We start from the raw sequence: 22,488 nt of genomic DNA, 5'->3' as shown, positions 1-22,488 counted from the left end.
TTGGTGTTGAAGAATGCATTTTTTTTTCCAGATCATAGTATTGATACTAAATAGTTTCTATCGGTAGTGACTAATATTGGTTGAGGACCATAAATATATATAAGACAAGTATTTTCTTTTAATATAATTTATTTTATATTTAAAGATTAGTCAAAATTTCAACCTATACTACTTAATTAAAAAATACAAATGATTATGGTTTATGTCAATCATAGATGACAGGATGTTGGAGAATGCATACAAATTGATATTTGTAGGGACTTTTCTCGTTGATAAATAGATCATATTTTGAGGTGTATAAACAGAAATGAAGAGAGAAATAAAAAGATAATATATATATATATATATATATATAATTATAATTATAATAATAATGTGATGAGAAATAAAGAGATTGATATAGGAATAAAAATGAAACGAAAAATCTGTCAAAAAAAAAAGAGATGAAAAATAAAGTAAATTTCCGGTAATAATGACGCAGGGATAATGCCTTTAATCGTTGGTGCTGGAAAACAGGAATAAATGAAAATATTAAATGGATGCATAGCATATAAGGAAAGGAAATAGGAATAAGGAAAATATTAAATGAATGCATAGCATATAAGGGAAGGAAATCAGGAATAAAGAGAAGGAAGAGAAATATTAAATGAAGGGGGGCACAAAGTCTAGAAAATATTTTTGCACAGTAGCTAGAGGAACCGAAGAAGTCCAGAAAATATTTTTATATTACAAAATTAAGAGAAGTTGAAAAGTTTGAGTCAACATAACATCACCCGTCTCTATTCCTACTATGCTGTGTTTAGAAACTATCCCATTTAAATAAAGTTTGTAAATGTAATACAAAAAACTGTAAGATAATGTTATATTTTCCTACAACAAATCCACCAACAATAGTTACATTTGGTACACTAAATAATATACAGTAACTATTTATACTTATAAGAGTCTGAATTTCTGATGTATACTATTAATAAAAAAATTGTAATGTATCTTTTTTTAAATAATTGTTTAATTTCCACTTTTTTTGTCTCGCGTGCTGTTATAATTTGTAAACTGATACATCTTCCGATGATAAAATGAAAGAATAATGATACACGCACATATTTACATAAATGTCATTTTATATAGGGTGCTGTTAGGTGCACCCAGCATTATTTCTAGTGCACCCAGCACTTAACGTGAAAAGGTAAAAATATCCTTGTGTATTTTTAAAAATATTTTTGTGCACCCAACTCATTCAGGTTGATCTGCATATGCAATGAATTGATCCGCATAGGTTTTAGTTGATCTGCAATTGATATAGATAATCCGCAAGTTTCTTACGGATCAACTTGATCCGCAAGTAACTTACGGATAGATCAAGTTGATTTTTAAGACTTACGAATCAAGTTGATCCGTAAGTCTTTTACGGATCAACTTAATCCACAAGCTTCTTACAGATCAAGTTGATTTTTAAGACTTACAGATCAAGTTAATCCGTAAAGGGAGAAAGAAGGCAAGGATAATTTGACCATTTTTAAAGAATATTGGATACACCAGCAATAATGCTATGTGCACCTAGCAACACTCTTTTACATATGATGCACCATTTTCATCTTCTATTTTATAGTAGACGTGATTCAAAACAATATTTTTAGTCAGTTATCTCTGTTGAGTTTTACGAACCAAGTTTAACATATATAATATATTGCACTAAAACAATTGAGGACCGCATAAAACCTCTTTAAACTTCGTTTAGTCTCATTTTGTGAATGTAATTTTTTTCCTTGAAGTTGGAATTTGTATTTCATTTTTGTAGACAAACCAGTTTGTGATGTCTTAATGTTTACTTAACAAAACCAATCCTTTAATTAAAATATTCATTTTCCACTATGAAGACGAAATTTGCCACCATAGTGCTACTCCTTACGACAACGATAATCCTCCCGATGACAAATTGGATACACATTGATAAAAAATACCGTAAATTAAGTAAAACTGAAACCTAACTAGTATTTTTAGAAGGTAAATCTAAAAATAAAGATATTACAATGCTTGCATAACACTAGTATACCATAGGTTGTTTTTTTTTTTCTTTTTTGGGGTTGAGGATGCAAAAGGCAATTGTTCTTTTTATGTACATAACAAAGAAATTTATGGCATAGCCAATGTCAAGATCGCCAATGAAACCAAGACTATGATACCTCCTTCTGCTTGTATGCAATAATCTGAAACAACAGAAAAAGAATGAAATTAAGTTGTTACCTACAGTAATATAAGGGGGTAAAACACCTTAACACTCACCAAATGCCCCATCTTGGATATGCATTTGGATCTAAGCCCTGCCAGAGTCTCATGTCCTTGCAAAATTTCCAGTTCATCTTTGTGTGGATCTATAACCAGCTTTGATAGCTCATCATATGCAAGGGCCGAATTCTCATCAGCTGACTTGTCACAGTTCGTACTGCAGCATCCTTTGACTGCCACTATCTCAATTCCTTCAACCGGCAAAGGTGTCTGACGAGCAACGTGCTATGCAGAAAAAATACACAAATGTTAGACAATCATCATAAAGCAAGAAAACTAACATTGGCTCATCAACAGAAGCATTTTATGCAATCGTTTTTTTTTTTTTTTATAAAGATGGGACAGAAATTAACACGGTCTATATATTAAGTTGACAAAGGAGCAAAAAACCAAGTCAGGTACTGAATTGACAACTATGGGGTAAAACAATACTTGGCCTTCTGGTGGAGGCCTACACTAACTTCGATCAAGTTGAACAAGAACTATCACTGCCACAAGAAACAAGTGATCAAAGATAGTGAATCTTACTTCATAAAGGTGCTTGACAGACAAAGTTGGTCGACAGCAAAGGTAAGGTTGCTGCAAACTTGGTGTACTTAGTTGGTCAAGAGAAACAAGCATGAGATGGACATCAAACTGTGAAAAAATAGCATACGTTTCTTTATTAAATTGAACTGAAATAAGAATAGAATCATATTCAAGAAGTATTCAGTAGTAACACCTCATCAGTGTTTTCATCCAAGTTGCGGAGATGGTCAACAAACTTAGACAATCGACTACTGCGAGAACTTTTGTTATTGCTACCACCACCACTGCCATGCCGAGTGTTACTTCTAAAACCACCCCTTCCCCATGTAAGCTTTCCATGTTTCGACACCTGCCTTGAAATTCCACGATTTTCTTTACTTATATCCATATCACTATCATTGCATCCACCATCAGGACTTGCCATGGATGATGAGGGTTGAGAGGGGCGAACTCTAGCCCATCTCTTTCTCCTTCTCTGCCGGTGTTCTGTACTTCGTTCATCAGCTGAAGATGAGTCCTTTTCATTATTGTCATTTTCCTCCTCATTATCTTCAGATCCTTCAATTGCTTGAGTTTGTCTCCTAGAATGAATGTTTCGCTGATTACGCTGCGGTCTAGTTACAAATGCACCTGGTGTGTCTTTACGTCTCTTAACCAATGCTTCAGATTGCCGTTGAACTACTTTTGCTATTGAAGCTTGAATCTGCCAAAAAAGCTACAATGCTAAGATTTGACAATTGAGATAATGTTGACTGACAAATGATAAGAATCAAAACTAACAAGGCACAAGCATAAACCTCAGTAATAAATAAATAGTCATTGATATGCGTTTAAGAGTTGATATGTCATGGCAGACACGGAGATTGTCAATGACTCAAAATCAATCAGTAAAAGTGTTACAAGTTATCACTAGTGTAAGTATTTTAGACACATCTGAATGCTGAAAGCATGCTTAAATATGTTTACTCAACTAATATTCACCTGCTTATTGCGGTTCTTCTCCTCTTCACGAAATTCAAGCTCCTGTAATAGGATAGTGAATGGTATCCCTAGTTAAATTTTGTGAAAGCTTTACCTTAAACACAATAAAAAATGAAGTAATAAACTGGTCAACTTATACCTCTTGTTCGTACTTCTCAATATCTGGATATAAAGCGGCAATGAGGGCATCATAATTTGGATCGTCTCTCAAGGAACGACGACTGGCACAATGTGTGCGACAAGCAGGGCATTCATTGTTCCTGAGACAATACACAAACAATAAATGTGGCTGCATACAGAGACTATAACGTGTTTTCTAATGAGTACAATAGACATAAAGAACTTAGATAGCAATTATCAGTAGCACATTATATAAATAAAAAGTCTGGAATGGCTTCATGAGGCTTACCCTAGTCGCATTGATTTATCAATGCATTCCCTGCAAAAACGGTGCAAGCATTCCATAACAGTTCTTGTCTTCTTAATAATGCCTGTTCAAGCAGTAGTTAGTTCTTCAGCAAACTAGATATGTGTGCTATAATTCAAGCATGAAGTGAGATGCAAGTTTATAAAACTTCATTCATAATGAAATCCAATACTGCATGGCCAAACCCCAATTAAGATTATAGGTGTCCAAAACAATAGGCAATCAGATCACGGTTAACTTTTAAAAAACACATCTATTTTACGTAAAATATATGAAACATTTTATCTTTACAGTAAATCTTAAGACAGCAATACAGGTTTAGGAGTCGCCAAAATCAGTATACAACTAAGAGCTCAAAGAATCACTTACAAACTAGAGCTGTGAATCTTATATATATTTAAAAACTTAACACAGCTAGAAATTAAGCAAAACTATAAGGATATTATAAAATGTAATTGCATATAATATATCAACTAGAAATTAAGCTCTATTGGAAATCCTACATCAACTAGTGATATGGCCAAAGTAGTATATAAATGAGGAACAGTCCTTATCTTACAAGCCGGTTTTGTGGGGTCGATCCCAAATCCTAAGATAGTATCAGAGCATATTCTAGCAATTGTTGTTGAGCCTATTGGACTACTTGCTATCAAGTCATTATCGAACTGCATATGGATGTTCAGTCCTACAAACTTCATGCTCGAGATGTTCAGTCCTTAACGTGAGGGAGGTGTGTTGAAGATCTCACATTATTAGTTATATGACCAAAGTAGTATATATAAGTAGGGGAAATACTCCCCTTACAAGCCAGTTTTGTGGGATTGAGTTAGACACAAACCCAAATTCTAAGAAACTCCCTTTACCTACAATTAAAGGAGAAGAACAAAGACATGTTGAGGCTGAAACTATGTGTCTGAATACAATGCAGTTCTGAGTTTATATAAGCTTATTGCACTTATTACAAATAAATAGAGGATATTTAATTTCCTCTAAATCAGTGATTATGTGCCTATAAACTATATTTATTACAATGAATGCAGAATATCAATACTGATTCTCAACATTCCCCCACAAGCTGGAGCATATAGGTCATATGCACCAAGCTTGTTATAAATATAACCAATTCTCAGTCCCCTCAGAGACTTAGTAAAGATATCTGCCAACGGATCACTTGAGTTAAAAAAATCTTGTTGTAATATCTCCCGATTCAATCTTCTCTCTGATAAAATGGCAATCCACCTCAATATGTTTGGTCCTCTCATGAAAGACTGCTTGATTGTCACATATTAGCATCATTTGTGTGTCCTCTTCAAACTTGAGCTCTCTGAGAAGTTGTTCCAGCCATATGAGTTCACAAGTTACCAAAGCCATGGCCCTGTATTCTGCTTCAACACTTGATCTGGCTATAACACTTTTCTTCTTACTTTTCCAAGATATCAAGTTTCCTCCAATCAATACACAATATCCTGACGTGGACCATCTATCACTAGGTGACCCCACCCAATCTGCATCTGAATAGCCAATAATTTGAGAATGTCCCTTATCTTCATAAATGAGACCTTTTCCAGGAACACTCTTAATGTATTTCAGGATTCGAATGACTGCATTCCAATGATCCTAGCAAGCAGAGTTCAGGAACTGACTTACCATGCTCACTGCAAAGCAATATCAGGACGAGTGACTGTGAGGTAGTTCAATTTTCCAACCAGTCTTCTATATCTTCCAGGGTCTGAGAATGGTTCCCTCTGATCTGGTGACAATTTGACACTAGGATCTATAGGAGTGTCCACTAGCTTGGCATTTAACAGGCATGTTTCTTCCAGGATGTCAAGGGCATATTTCCTTTAAGAGATTACCACACCATCCTTGGATTGAGCAACTTCGATACCAAGAAAATACCGAAGCTTACCAAGGTCTTTAGTTTGGAATTGACAACAAAGGTACTACTTCAATTATGTAATGCCATGTTGATCACTACCTGTTATTCCAATGTCATCTACATAGACAATGAGGTAGATGCATCCCTGAGGTGAGTGGCAGTAGAAAACAGAGTGGTCGGCTTCATGTGAATCATACCAAATTGCTGCACCACAGTACAAAAACGGCCAGGCTCGAGGGGACTGTTTAAGTCCGTAAAAGGACCTGCAAAGCTGACACACCATGTTCGATGATTCGCCCTGAGCAACAAAACCTAATGGTTGCTCCATATAAACCTCTTCCTCAAGATAGCCATGCAGGAAAGCATTCTTTGCGTCAAGCTAGAAGAGAGGCCAATGGCAGACGACAGCCATAGACCAAAGAAGATGAACATAAGCCATTTTGGCTACTGGAGAGAAAGTACCTGTGTAGTCCTGTCCATACACCTGAGTGTAACTTTTTGCCACCAAACGTGCCTTGAATTGATCAATGGTACCTGAGTATACAACCACCAACACCCAACAATGGATTTCCCAGGCAGAAGAGAGACCAGCTCCCAAGTACCACTACTCTAAAGTGCACACATCTCATCAATCATTGTTTGCCTCCACTCCAGGTGAGATAGTGCTTCACTTGGAAAACTAAGGATAGATACAGAAGACAAACAAGTATAATGCAAGGGAGAGAGCCTATGATAGCTAAGGTTAACATAGTGAGGAGATGGGTTTCGGGTAGAACAAATACCTTTTCTCATAGCAATGGGCCAATTAAGGTCAGAAGACAGGTCTGAATCCTTTATAGGAGATGGCATCAGGAAAGAATCTGGCATGGCCTCTATTATGTCATCATGAGTCGTCGCAGGGCTGATTGAGGAATGTTTGTTGGTTGTTCTCTTCGATGATAGACTTAAAAGGGTTATGCAGCCAGCGGCTTTCTGGGTGGAACATCCTGATGGACAGCAAATTCATTTGCAGTGAGACATCAAAGAATGAGACATCAACAGAAATGAAATACTGTTGAACAGCAGGAGAAAAACAATGATATCCTTTCTACACGTTGTGGTAGCCTAGGAAAATACATTTGAGAGACTTTGCTGATAGTTTGTCAACTTCAGGGCTCAAATTATGAACAAATTAGGTAGAGCCAAAAACTCGAGGAGGAAGTATGTGAAGACATGACTTAGGATATAGGACAGAGTAGGGACAGAAGATGGCATGCGACTAACGAGGTAGCAGGCTGTGAGCACAGCATCACCCCAAAAACGCTAGGGAACATTGCCATGGAGAAGAGTTTGAGTTGTTTCAATAAGGTGCCTATTTTTGCGCTTAGAAACCCCATTTTGTTGAGTGTGGGCACAAGATGTTTGACGAAGGATGCCTTTGGATGCCATAAACGGCTGAAATTGATGAGAGAGGTATTCTCTAGCATTATCACTACGAAAACAACAAATAGGTATACCAAACTGAGTTTTATTTCATTATAAAAAATTTCAAAGATGGAAAACAATTCAGACTTATTTTTCATTAACCAAACCCACATACAACACGAAAAATCATCTATAAAAGTGACAAAATACTTAACACCTATTGGGTTCATAACCCGAGATAGACCCCAAACATCTGAGTGAACCAAAGCAAACGAGGATGTAGCCCTTTTATTCACAATGTAGACTAGACAGCTGATGGAGACTGGGAACCATTTTCTAAAGTGTCGGTAGACCAGGATGTCCAAATTGAGCATGAATCATTAACGGAAAAATGGTGGAAGAGCACACTCGCGGCGAGCCAGAGAGATAATATAGGCCATGTGATTCACATCTGACGCCAATCATCCATCCCAAAATCCATTCCTGCAATATAACAGAATTTTTAGTAAATGTAATGACAAGGTCAAGGTCATGTGTTTGAGTACAACGATGTACAGAGGGTAGGTTAAATGGACAATTAGCTACAAAAAGGACAGACTCAACAGTGAGGGATGGAAGAAAGTGTGTGGTACCAATGCCTTGGGATTGTGTTTGAGACCCATTGGTAGAGGTAATGGTCGGTAAATAGCCAGATGTAGAAAGAGAAGAAAAAAAGAGAACGGCTACTAAAAATAAGATCAATTGCACTAGAGTCAAGTACACAAGGACCTAAGGAAGATGAAGGGAAGATGCAAGCAATAGATTTACCAGTGTGTGCGACAAAATCAACAACACCAGTAATTTGGCGGCTCTCAAACCACTGGAGAAAGTCCTCGTAGGTAGCCAAAGTAACACGGGGCTAATCAGTGGATTGAGTAGTAGGTAGAGTGGAATCATCTGAAGATGTTTGAGCTACATTGGCAAGGCGAGATGGTTTACCATGTAGCTTCCAACACTGATCAGTACTATGGTTATCTCAGTGGCAATGGGTGCACCAAAAACAACCTTTGGGTTTCGATGGCCCCGTGCGAAAGCATCCAGACTTATTGCTCTAGGAAGCAAGAACAGATGTATCAACTATGGTAGATTCAGGAACATTAGATGTGGGCTTTGACAAAATCCGAAGTAATACAGCAGATGTTGATTGCATTGTTGGTGCCATAGGTTACCCAAGAATTTGGTCTCGTGTGGCAAAATATCCTTGAGGCAGACCATAAAAGGCCAAAGTCATAAAGAATGTGCTACGGTTCTCTCTTAGCCTCGGCGGCAATAGAGGCAACGGGGGGTAGAAGCTCATTAAAATCATGGAAAGTCCCATGAACTCGCCCAAGGTACACCGACATGGGCCTGTCAAATCGCTAAGGAATTAGGAGGGTCATCAAGTCTCTACACATGTCGTATAACTGTTGAGCATCATTCGTGTAGAGACCACGCGCCTCACTCCAAACCAATTTACAAATGTTGTGGGGCTTGAAAATCGATTTGAGGGGTGGAGAGTGGACCTGATAACACTACATAATTGGCAATCGATCTTTACCCATTGTCCACGTTCAGCCTCGGGAATAAATTCAGCAGAAGTAGTGAGATGGGATTTGTGGCCAAGCCCACTAATCCACAAAGTGATGTCAGATACCCAAAGTAGAGTAGTTTGAACCATCCAACTTCTCAATAGAGTGGGAGGTTCGAAAAAATTGGATTGTTTGCCTTAGTTGGGGTGGGTGTACCATCAGAAGCCATGGTGAGAGAAAAATACAAACAGCCCCTACAAAAAAAGAACAAACACTATAGAGTTTTCGTCAAAGTGCTCCAATGAAGGCAAAACCCCAGGGATAGAGTCGCCCTAGGGAGGCAAGATCACAATTGGAAACATGGCCGGAAAGGGTCGCGAATGTGTCGTCATGCACCGGGGATAGGTGTTGTTTGGTGCGTCAAAGGAGAGACGCGTGAGAACTCAAATGGAGAGACAAGTCGGACGGTGGGACCATCGGCTGGAAATGTCACCGGAAAAGTGTTTCCGAAGGCGACGACGGTTGTCGGAAAATGAATGAACAGAGTGTGCCGATGAAGAAGGGCGCTTAAGGAGGTCGAACCAGATGCAAGTGGTTCACCGAAAAAAAGAAAACTATCACCAGGGACAGCAGGTCCACTAGACAAGCACAGTTATTCAATCTTAACTTCTTCAACTTCTTCTATAAGATAATGCAATCTTAACTTCTTCAACTTTTCCTTAATAACTGCACTTAGAATTCAACTGCATTGTCCTCTACAACTGAAACTTATTCTTGTCATATTATAGATACATTTCATCATTGTATCTAACTCACTAAAGTCATTCATTAGACTCTGATGCATGAAAGCATTCCTCTTTTACAATACATCTATATTTGTATCTGTATCTCTATCTCCATCTATACACACACGAACACATTAACAGCCTACTTTATAAAGTATTGTAAAAGATGAAAACTCAACAATTATGCTTCCTTCATGTAAACTATTATTGACAGTATGCTCACAAGATAAAAAGCATAAATTGATACCAATTTTTCCAATATGATGAATTTTCTAAATACAAAGTACGTAATAGTATCAGCAACAATAGAGAATATGAAACTACTAAGGACCAGTAATAGTTTCATAATCACCCAATCATCCACTTAAGAAAAGTGACAATTCTACTAGTGTCTTCAATGAAAAATAACACATGTAATACTCCTACTCTATCCTCTCTCCTCCTAACCAAACATAAAAGCATCACACGTCAGGATCCTTTAATAAACATTAACTACTTGCCACTCACTACACATCATTCCATGCAGAGAATTGACAATGGCAAGAAGTATATCCTACTACATATAGGGTCATATTTTGACTGTAGCAAAATTCAAAATCACATCTAATTAGCTTCCCAATTATGTCATCTTGAAAGGGAAAACAAAAACATACCAAGGCAAATTGGGCATTGGACATCTTTACGAATTTCCAGAAGTTCAACATACACGAATCTGCAAACAAAATAAGACAATAAGCATATATTTACATAAACTTGATAGAATCAACAATTTATAGTGAGATGTATGACATAAACCTACAAGTTGGGTAGTTGAAAAAATCTCAAGTCGAGATAGCCAAACAAATAAATAAATTTGGTTGCTTTTTCATGGTTGAGATTTGGGCACAGTTAATACTAGAAAATGGCCACTACCCATCTTAATCATCAAAATTCTCTAAGCTACTGTAATAAAAGAAATTTCACCCTTCGCAGCCACTTTTCACAAAACAGATAATAATGTCAGAAGTGACGTAAATGCAGTTTTCAAACTTGATCGAAGTCTTGTGGATATCCAGTGTCAACTTTTCCGTTTTTGGAAATTTAATATACTTCCCTATAGTGTAAACGACAAGTGACATTCTCAATCTCAACCATTTTCCACCAAAAAAAAAATATGATCCTTTTAAGACTGTTAAAGATTATGACTAAGGAATCACATAGATTAAATGCACTTTTACAATAAGTCACAAATCAAAGTAAATTTTTTTGTATTCAAATGAACTCATCAATGAAATAGTTCTTCCAAGAAAAAAAAATCACAGTACCATTGTATTTTAACACACTTGTATTGGATAATGCTAATGCCATTGCAACTAAGAATTTAACAGTTTAATGTGATAGATAGTATAAACCATAAAGATTTTTATACTATTAACCAATTGAAAATCACCTTAGATATAAAAGTAATTATTACAAAAGTCAAATACACATGTCATCCATCCAAAATTTCATGAAAACTGACAAATACACAAATACTTATATTCTAGACAATGTTGAGAACAAGTTAATCCAAACAAGAATTCATCCTAAAAAGTTCGGTAGACATTATGATAAAGCATCAAACTAATATGAATTTCGATTTTTCAGAAGACAGTGTAATTGAAGGCACATATTACATAATAAAGGTGTGTCTAAGGAACCAAATCAAGGCTACAGAAGGGTCAGCATCTGTTTGATTGACTCACATACTTTGGCAATACCTTTTTGGTTCAGGCAAAGCATGCCTTTAGCACTTTATTGATGACTAACTACAGAGAAAAATCCATATATCCCAGCAATCTAACTTCCTAAATGTTATTCTTAAGGAGTGGCATAACATAGCAAGAATGTTAAAAAATAGCCAGCTGCCTGTCACGTGTCAGTCTCTCGGGCTAATAGGCATTAGCAGCTTACGACTAATCTACATAAAAAAATCATGCAAGATAGTAAAATATGGTGTTTCCTTCTTTTTTTAATCCCTCAAGGCCCCCACCCATGGCTCATTTTGCCATTGACAACCTTGGACAAACATTAACGAAATGCAGAGGACAAGTCAATCAATTTAAGCAGCAACACTAATTATGAAATATGGCTTCAGGGAAGCAACAAACTATCAGGTCTTTATCAGAATCACAGTCACACACCTATGATCAAGATTTTTAAAAAACAGTCCGCGACTGAGATTTCTACCACAACGTCAAGGTTTTGGACTCTCTGCAACCACTATTGTGGTTGCATCCACTGCATTTGTCCGCAATTTTCCACAATGTCAAGGATCACAACAAAATTGCAATAGCAACCACGATTTAAAACCTTGCCTATGATACTCAAAACTTGACCACTGCTACCATGCCAGACGATACATGACAATGCCTCAAACATTTTGGTTTGGTACTCTTGCCAGACAAATCAACATAATAGTAATTTATATATGGCCACCTAGAACATTCTGATGCACATGACTTGAACTGTACTCTACCCTCCCTACGAAAAACAATACAGAGTTGCAACTGTAGCAATAATATCACATAATTGTAGGTGCTGACTGATGTTTAATCCAACGCCATAAAAAATGACACTAAGGATTCATATACTTTGGACTCTTAAAAAAAAAAAAAAAAGCTACGCTAAAACAACAACTTCTTTTGAGCAGGCAAGGAGCGAACAAGTTTCAAGCGTAAACAAGACGAAATTCCAAACATGCAAACGAACTACAAATCAAATGGGGGGATTCAGAAAATTCAGACACAACAACTCAAATGGTACGAACAAGCATCACCCCTTTACACAGCCAAAGGGAACCCATCACATCCAGAAACAGAAATGGCGAAATTCACACGCAGCCACGATCCAGAAACAGAGGCATGGAATCAAAACGTAAATCCCAAAAAACTGAACAACAAAACACAAAACAAAAAGTTTGGAAACAATGCACGTTCACGAGAGAGTAAGTAAGAGAGAGAGAGAGAGTACTCGGGTTTTTCTTCAGAGCCAGAAGATGGGGTTTCGTCGGAATCTGCCAAGAGAAAAGAAGAAACCTTGAGCACACGAAGAAACGCAAAGGCAAAACAAAGCCCAACCCAGTTGAGAAAAACCAATTGGGTCACCGAACATAACACGTAATCACGAAGCAACAAAACGAACAAAAAAAAATGATACGTAACCCTGTGGTTTTTCCTTGTCGTTGTTGTCATGTTGCGCCGCTTCTTCTACTTCTTCTTCTTCCTCCTCCTCCTCATCTTCTTCTCCTTCCCCTTCCCCTTCTTCTTCTCCTTCTTCTTCTTCTCCATCTTCTCCTTCTTCGTCTTCGTTCTCATCCTCGTCGTGTTCCTGCGACTGGTCCTGTTGTTGTTGCTTCGCATGTCGAGAATGGAAGAGGTTCTGCTGCGAAGTGTCCCCTTCGTCGAGAGAGTCGGGCAGAGAGCGCTTCTGGGCTGGCATTGCTGCTCAGAGACACAGGGATTCGCGAATGCTATGCTATGTGTGTGTGCTGCGGAAGAACAACAAGAAGAATGAGATTGAGATTTTGGTTGAGCTATTATTATTATTATTATATAGTATTTATGTATTAAATACACCATCAATTTACTCCAAAGTTTTAATTTTTTTTGGTGAATACTCTCTCTATGTAATAGTGCCTGAAATAATAAAATTACTTTAATTACATAAGTAATTTCTCTATTTTTATCTGTTTAATATTTTTAATTGATGTTTTACTAATATTTAGAAATCAATTTAAAGAGTTTTTTAATACTTTTAAAAATTATTTAACATAAAAAACATTGACGTTAACATGATTTTTAATATTTATGAAATTCTTTATATTTTTTTTATTTTGGTGACTGTTTAAGAGAGAGATAATACTTCAGCAAAGATAAAATTAATGGTTTATTCATCTATTTTTTATGTAAACAGTATATACATTAGCAGATAAACGAATGACTATATATAATAACCTGTTAATTTTTATAATAATTGTTTTAAATTTATAATAGTAATAATTTTTTATTGGTTGTGGATATAAAATTTTTAATACGATAGTGCGTAGTGTGTTTATTGTTATGTATAGATAAGATAAGATTACGATTTTAATTAATAATAAGAGTAGAGGGAGAAGGAGCCGGCATGGTTGTCATGTGTGTGTTGCGGGCTTAGAATAATGAGCTTTTTGTTTTTGAAAGTAAAAGTTTAGTTGAGGGGAATGGGAATTATCTTAATTCAATGTTAGAATGATGTAAACGTACTAAGCTAACTCAATAATGATTAATTAACAAAGTCTAACACTGTATCTCCCAAACATGTCCATTGAAATTTAATTCTTAATTGTACGCGTATAAATATTTTATTAAGAAACGTAAAATATCTTTTGATTACACAAGGAAAAAACAAAACACTCAACAGTGATCGGTGGCGTTGAACTACCATCTCAAACTAAAATTACTTTTAACAGCGAATTTATGTTTTAAAGTCATCACTTTAACTCAGCAAAAAAAAAGTCACTAGGACAAAACTTAAATCAAATTTTATTATCAAGTTCCCAAATTATATATTTATTGATTTAAAAATTTAATGAAGATAAATTTGCAATTTAGATCAATTTAATCATGTAAATACATATTATAGCATATTTTATAATATATTAAGGAAAGAAAATAAATTAGAATTCTGTAGTTTTTTTTTTTTTTGCTGAAGATTAGAATTGTGTGGTTAACATTAAAGAGAATTCAACTTTGGTAAATTCTTATTAGATAATGATGAAATAATAAAGAATGTTAATGATACTCTCCTTTTAATATTTTTTTTAATAATTGACTCAAATTTATTAGAAATCATCAATTTTAATTGTCACACTTCTCATTTAACAATTCTTTCTCTTAATTTAAAAGTGAGATTCATCAAAATTAAAAAAATTTAATAAATTTTATTATATCATAAAGAAAACTTCAGAAAAAAAGTATCAAAATAATTGGTAACATTCTTATTTGACCTAGTTGGTCTTGAGAAAATTACCACTAGAAGCCTTGTCAAACTTTATAATACAAACAACTCAATTTAAAACTAAATAAATGAGGACTTATCTAATTGACCCCAAATAAAAAATGGGGTTAAGTAATTTCATGTTCAATGACGAATAAAAATTAAACAAATGTTTTATTTTATTATCATATTTAATACCTCATCCCTTCTCCTTTATGTTATTTATGTATAAAATAAACCTCCATACAGATACATATATAACACATATCATATACCTTTTTTCATCGCACAACCTTTATTATTTTTATTTTATTCATTTTACAACTTATAAGTATAAATATAATACTTTTAAATATTTTTCTAACATTTTCATTATAATTTTTAATTAAAAATCATAGATAAAAGGGTATAATTGTTAATTAAAAATTATACATCTAAATTATAATTACAACATTTTAATTATCGCACACATGCCTTATACTATTTATTACTTTGATATATAAAGAGTGAAATTATAATTGTTGATTAATTTATTTTGTTTTGAGTAAAGAGCTGTTGTTAATTAAAATTTAATACTTAGAATTATACCAAAATACATAAATATAAATCATAAATTATTATAATTATACTAAAATATATAAATATATATCACAAATTATAAAAAATATTAAATTCTTAAAAATTATTTTTTAAGTTAATTATATAAATATATACTCTTTATACACTTAGTTAAATAGTTCTCATTTAAAAATATAAATTAACCACGAGGGTCGATTAATTATAAAGAAGGGGCTACTCGACTTAAAAAATGATAATCACATACATTGATTAAAGAAATTCCCTAAGTGACTAAAAATTTGGTAACTAAGTTTAGATTTAACTAGTAAAATATTATTTGTTAAGTAATTAATTAAAATAAAAAGTAAAATATTATTGAATTCATTTTATAAATATGATAAAGAAGGGGCTACTCGACTTAACGAATGATAATTGCACACATTGACTAAAGAATTATTCTAGGTGGTTGAAAAATTAATGATAACTAAGTTTAGATTTAACTAATAAAATATTAGTTGTTAAGTAATTAATTATAGTAGCAAGCAAAATATTATTGAATTTTTTTATATATTTCAATCACATCGAATAAATAAAATTCATTTCCGTAAACCCTAAATGGAAACTATTCATCTGAAGTGAATAAAAAGTGTAGCATTTTATAAATAATTTAAAATAATTATTAAGATTTTCATATTTTTTATAATTTATTACATATGTATTTTAGTATAACTCTAATTATTAACTTGTAATTATCGAGCAAAAGTTCTTTTGAAGGAAGCTATTCAAGAACAGAAGGAAACTACAGGAGCAGGTAGAAAAAAATTATTATAGTTTTACTCTTTATTTATTCAAGTAATATATATATATATATATATATATATATATATATATATATATATATATATATATATATATATATATATATATATATATATATATATATAGGGCATGTGTGCCATAATCAGAATGTAGTAATTTTACTCTTACGATTATTTATCTATAATTTTTATTTAACAATTATACTCTTTATATCTATAATTTTCAATTAACAATAATAATTAAAATTCTAAAGAAAGATTTAAAATTACTATATTATAACTTGTAGAATGAATAAAATAAAAAATATGAAGGGTCTGTCATAAACAAAGATATATGACACGTGTTTATGTATTATGTATGGAACTTTAACTTTATACATACAATGACATGAGAAAGAAAAGATTACGTATTAAATATGATAATAACTACATTAATGATATAATTTAAAATAAGATAATCATCTAAATCTTATTGGTCAATAGTAAAGATGGATTATTTGATTCCATTCTTTATAATTGATCGACCCTCATTATTAATTTATATTTTTTGCTAAGTACACAGATAAAAAGTAGATATAATCAGAGTTTTTTTTTTCGGGCTGCTAAATCCACTAATGAAAAAATTGATAAAATCATTTAATGATCACATAATTTTACAAACAATAACTCTTATTTACTATATTTTTTACACACAAACATGATATTTGTTACCCATAAATAAAAATCAATTCCTCTAAAGTTAAAATAAATTAGTACTATATAGCTAAGTGTATAAAGAATATAGCTTTACATAATTAATTTTTTTTAAGAATTTAATATTTTTTGTAATTTATTATATATCTATATATTTTAGTATAATTCTAATAATTTATTATATATATTTATTTATTTTAGTATAATTCTAAGTATTAACTTTTAATTAACAATAGCTCTTTACTCCACAAAATAAGTAAATTAATCAACAATTATAATTTCACTTGTTATATATCAAAATAATAAAGAGAATAAGACATGTGTGCGATAATTAAAATGTTGCAATTATAATTTTTATGTATAATTTTTAATTAACAATTATACCCTTTATCTATCATTTTTAATTTTATAATGAAAATGTTTGAAAAATATTTAAAAGTATTGTATTTATACTTATAAGTTGTGTGACGAAAGAAGGTATATGATATGTGTTATATATGTATCATGCATGAATAAAATAAAAATAATAAAGGCTGTGTGACGAAAGAAGGTATATGATATGTGTTATATATGTATCATGCATGAATGTTTATTTTATACATAAATAAAATGAGAGAGAAAGGATGATGTATTAAATATAATAACAAGTGTATTAATAATAATAGAATTTAGAATAAGATATTTGTTTAATTTTTATTCGTCATTGAACATGAGATTACTTAATCCCATTTTATACTTGGGGTTAATTAGATAAATGAAAGGTGTAATAGATAAGAAGAAAGAGATTAAAAAAATGAAAAGCGTCCATGGGTATTTGAAATTTATGGATGTGCACATATAAACACTCACTATTCAAAAGTGTGTATTCATTTATATGTGAATAATGAGATATGAACATATGTTACACTTGAAAGACACTTCTTTAGATAATGAGATAGAAAAATATAAATATTAATGGAAAGTTTATAATTAAAGAATGATTATATATAATTAAGGGTAAAAATAGACAAGCCAGACGCACCATCCATCAAACAAAAGCTCGGAATTTCTATGACTATGTTCAGACGACAGCGCTCCCCCCTCTACACATGGCAAATGGCAGCCACCGTCGACGCCGCCGTGCCGACAACCACCACCAACCTTCATCTAAAAAGAAGAGAGAGAAATAAAAAATAACAAGAACCATATTAAAATGAGGTTTACATGGTGATGATGCTTAATTGGTGCAGAGAAGTTTTGGAAGAGCTATGCCTAACACGATGAGCAAATGTTCTTTCCATCCTCTTTGTTCTTCTTAAAGGAATATAAAGCCAATTAACCAATTAAAATATGCATCATCCATCATAATATTTTTTTCTTTGGCATTGGTCATTCGAGGGAGTTTAGGACTTTAACGGAAGTCATAGTAGGTAGCAATTTTATTCTTTTGTTAGTTTGTGCAAAAACTACAAAATGTAAAATATGAAGCATGCATAACGGTTTGAATTTTGGGAATGCAACTCTAAGACACGGACTGAAAATAATTTCCGAAATGCAAGACTTATGGGTGTGTGCAAAGGGGGTGTATTTTTCAAATATTTTTGAAAAAAAAATCAAAAGTGGAGTGTACTAATAATAAGGGGGAGTTAAAATAGCAAAAACCAAAATTTTAATATTGATGCATCTATACAATATTAAAATCTTCAAAAATGCTAATGACTATTAAAAAAATTATTTATCAAATAATGAAAGTTTTTTAACCAGTAAAAGAAAGCTAAAACTTGTGGAATTTTCTCATCTTGGATAAACTCATAAAAGACCGTGGACTTGACTTGTGATGAGGGTGTAAGAAGGAAGTCTAGTTTTGGTGATCTGATGCGAGATATATTAAAACCTTTTCACAGTACATTGAAATTAATCTAAAAATTAAAAAAAATATTGTTACTGTTGTTTTTTTTTTTGTTACCAAAGGGAGGGAAGGGTAAAATAGTCATTAAATAAAACCCTAGCATCTCTGTGTTGCTCCCATTTATTCGGCGAGTGTCATTTCCTTCCCTTCCCTCACGATCTGAGGAAGACACCAATCTTCTCTCCACGCCCTTCTTGGGTACTACTCTTCCACTTTCACTAACTACGCTACTTCAACTTCTTCTTCCTCTTTAAGATCTGCATTCTTTTATTTTCGATCTGCTGCATGTTTTGCTACCAACCTTACTACATCACTGTTTTTTCTTTCTGTTACTTTCTACAATTTTAGTTAGTTCGTTCATCTTTAGTTACTTATTTATAACTGTTATTTATCATTTCTATTTTAGTTTTGACTTGATTTGAAGTATCAGAGTCTGACAGTGAGCTAAATTGTAAACTGTAATGGATTTTGGATGTATATCAACTGCTGTAGAGATGTAGAATTTATATGTGTGTGTACTATCTATATATCTTAGATGGATGGGTTAAGTGTATGGATCATAGCAAGTGTATTAGAAAGGATAAGAGTGTGTTTGATTTCTATTTTCAAAACTGCTTTTTGGTTTTTAAAACACTTATTTTGGAAGAAAAATTCAAAATTTAATAGAATTTGGATGAGAATTGCTAAGTAGCATAAATTGTATTAGGAAACAGTTTTAAAACTAAAAAGAGGCAAGAACATCACCCAGACCCTAAGTGTTTTTTTTTTTTTTTTGCTGTCACTATCGGTAAGAATTTTGTTTGAATGTTGATAGGTAACCGTCTGAAGTGCAGCAATGGCAGATGGATTGCATTCGCAGCATCCATCGGTAGTTCAGAAGTTATCTGGACAGTCTTATCTTGTGTCCAGGCTTGCTCCTAATCACTCCAGAAACTGTTCTACCACTGGTAGTTACTTCAATGGAGGTTTGCAGTCTTCAGGTTTGGTTCCAGTCACGGCACACGCGCCGGCTGAGAAAGGGGTGTCTGGATTTTTGTTGGATTTCCTGATGGGCGGAGTGTCGGCGGCTGTGTCCAAGACAGCTGCGGCTCCAATCGAACGAGTTAAGTTGCTCATCCAAAACCAGGATGAAATGATCAAGAGTGGTCGGTTGTCTGAACCATACAAAGGAATTGGCGATTGTTTCACTCGAACCATGAAGGATGAAGGGGTGATTGCTCTTTGGAGAGGAAACACTGCTAATGTTATCAGATACTTCCCTACTCAGGTGATTTTTCTTTCCTCTGAAGTTGGAATATAGGTTAACTTGTTTGATGTGATTATTTAATTGTAAGCATGTCATATCTGATTTATTATTCCATTTCCAACTGTATATGCTTGATTATGTTCTTTGGCAATGTCTTTGTTTTCCTTTTACTTCACGTGTACAAAACTCAAACATACTTTTTTGTCATTATATTTACCCTGGAATCGGGTGGGGTTTTTAACTTTTATTATATTATTTCCACAAAGCCACAACAAACCCAATGGCTCTGCATATTTGTTGTCCTGTTTGTGTTTTTGGAGTGTGATTCATAAAACATTCTTTTATTTTAGAGTGTGCGGGGTTTACCCTCTTTTATTTGATTTTGATGTGATGAATGTAAATTTATATTTGGTGTTTGACTGTTTGGTCTGCAGTATCTATATGTTTTTTCTGTATCTTTAATGCTTGCTTTTGTGTTTTTTTTTTCAGGCTCTGAATTTTGCTTTTAAGGATTATTTCAAGAGGCTTTTCAACTTCAAAAAGGATAAAGATGGCTACTGGAAATGGTTTGCTGGGAATTTAGCATCTGGGGGGGCTGCTGGGGCTTCCTCCCTCTTGTTTGTCTATTCTTTGGACTATGCCCGAACACGTTTAGCAAATGATGCAAAGGCTGCAAAGAAGGGTGGTGAGAGGCAGTTCAATGGCTTGATTGATGTTTACAGGAAAACCATTAAGTCTGATGGCATTGCTGGCCTTTATCGTGGTTTCAACATCTCATGTGTTGGAATCATAGTGTACCGTGGTCTTTACTTTGGAATGTATGATTCTCTGAAACCAGTGGTCTTGGTTGGTGGATTGCAGGTAAATACAATTTTGAATTTGAAATCTGGTCTATTTTGTAGTGTGGTGCATACCTGTTCCTAAAAAAAATTGTTGTGTGGAAATAACTATTCTTGATTTCAGTTTCTTTTGGATTTATGTTGTCTTATTTTTTGTTAAGTAACTTAGTTAAATGTACTTCCTATATGAATGCTTATAATTTCCGGGTTACTTGATATTTGTTGATGGGCCTAACTAGATTTAGTTTAAACACAATTCAAAAAACGATGCTATTCAATAAGTTCTTATGTTTACTTACCTTAGTTACTCTTATCATTAACAGGATAGCTTCTTTGCGAGTTTTCTCTTGGGATGGGGGATCACAATAGGTGCCGGCTTGGCCTCTTACCCCATTGATACTGTGCGTAGAAGAATGATGATGACATCTGGAGAAGCTGTAAAATACAAGAGCTCTTTGGAAGCATTCAAGATAATTGTCGCAAAAGAGGGTACTAAGTCACTCTTTAAAGGTGCCGGTGCAAACATATTACGTGCTGTTGCAGGTGCTGGAGTGCTCGCTGGTTATGATAAGCTACAGCTCGTCTTGTTCGGAAAGAAATACGGTTCTGGTGGTGGAGGTTAATATACAGATAATGACGACGACAACTATCTGAGGCAATGATGTTGCTTCCCCTTTGCATTGAATAATTTGGATGAAAAATAGTGGTTTTGAAGTTTCCCCGAATGTAGGGTAGGGGCTTTATAATAAGAAATCATAGTTTTGCAAACTTGAATTTTAGTTGGTTATTACTTGCCTTAAGCTTATAATCGTGTAGTTTGTTAGACCTTTTGGTTGAAGTAATTGAAGACTACTGTTTTATTTGTTCATGTTTGTCTGAAAGGTGTTAATTGTCCAATGATTAATGAAAGTTGCGTCCACCTCGTTCAAATTTATATGCATATTATCTGAAAGTGACTTTGATTCTCTATAAATTGAGTCTTGAATGTAACTGTAAGATTTAACATAAATTGTTGGCCCCATACTTAACAGTCTTGATTCTTATATTTATCTGTCTAATTTTAAAAGATATTTTTATTTTCATTTATTGGCTATCTTTTCAATTATATTTTTAGCTTCCCTTGATTCTTATATATTTTTCATAAATAAGAGAAAAATAATAACTGAAGTCATACTAAGAAATTGAAAATATTCTATTATAAACTAAAATATTAATTATATTTTGACAAATATTAACCAGTATGTAAGGACATTATATTGTGAGAAAAAAAATTTAACTTTTCTTTCTTATTTTCTTATGTAGAAAGTGAAAAGAAATAATATGTATATAAAATAATTTAAATATCTGATAAAAAGTATATAAAAATAAGAGTATTTTAGTTTTTTCATTTTATCACATCAAAACACCTTTCTCTCTTCCTTCTCTCCCAAAATGGGTGGATTATAGAAAGTGTAGATTCTACCTAATTTTTAATCCTTCCTCCTATTTTTTTTTAAACCAAAGATATTTCTAAGTCGAAAGTTAAGGATTAATTCTTCAAGTGACTGAGATTCATTTAAAGATTTGATCTTTTTCAATAGATATTTTTTCTATACACACAAACTAATGATGGAA

General features: G+C 33.4%; 2 protein-coding genes across 2 annotated transcripts; one reads left to right on the top strand and one right to left on the bottom strand.

The window, feature by feature from the left end:
• Positions 1 to 1,947: 1,947 nt before the first annotated feature.
• LOC100776547 (putative E3 ubiquitin-protein ligase RING1a) lies at positions 1,948 to 13,391 on the bottom strand. Its single transcript, XM_003539490.5, has 10 exons — positions 13,020 to 13,391; positions 12,829 to 12,871; positions 10,491 to 10,549; positions 4,205 to 4,286; positions 3,935 to 4,055; positions 3,796 to 3,837; positions 3,008 to 3,517; positions 2,815 to 2,922; positions 2,284 to 2,511; positions 1,948 to 2,207 (listed from the first exon to the last, which is right to left on the bottom strand). Exons 1-10 carry the CDS (start codon positions 13,294 to 13,296, stop codon positions 2,175 to 2,177), a joined length of 1,503 nt encoding a protein of 500 aa, XP_003539538.1. The 5' UTR covers positions 13,297 to 13,391; the 3' UTR covers positions 1,948 to 2,174.
• A 5,335-nt stretch (positions 13,392 to 18,726) lies between these two features.
• Positions 18,727 to 21,740, top strand: LOC100785990 (ADP,ATP carrier protein 3, mitochondrial). The gene is made up of 4 exons (XM_003540322.5): positions 18,727 to 18,987; positions 19,604 to 20,056; positions 20,525 to 20,896; positions 21,198 to 21,740. Exons 2-4 carry the CDS (start codon positions 19,625 to 19,627, stop codon positions 21,495 to 21,497), a joined length of 1,104 nt encoding a protein of 367 aa, XP_003540370.1. The 5' UTR covers positions 18,727 to 18,987; positions 19,604 to 19,624; the 3' UTR covers positions 21,498 to 21,740.
• The last annotated feature ends 748 nt before the right edge of the window (positions 21,741 to 22,488 follow it).

The sequence above is a fragment of the Glycine max genome, chromosome 12 (assembly GCF_000004515.6).
Source record: "Glycine max cultivar Williams 82 chromosome 12, Glycine_max_v4.0, whole genome shotgun sequence".
NCBI classification, from domain to species: Eukaryota; Viridiplantae; Streptophyta; class Magnoliopsida; order Fabales; family Fabaceae; genus Glycine; species Glycine max.
The sequence above is the reverse complement of the archived record's forward strand: the minus strand, read 5'-3'. Positions and strand labels throughout refer to the sequence as shown.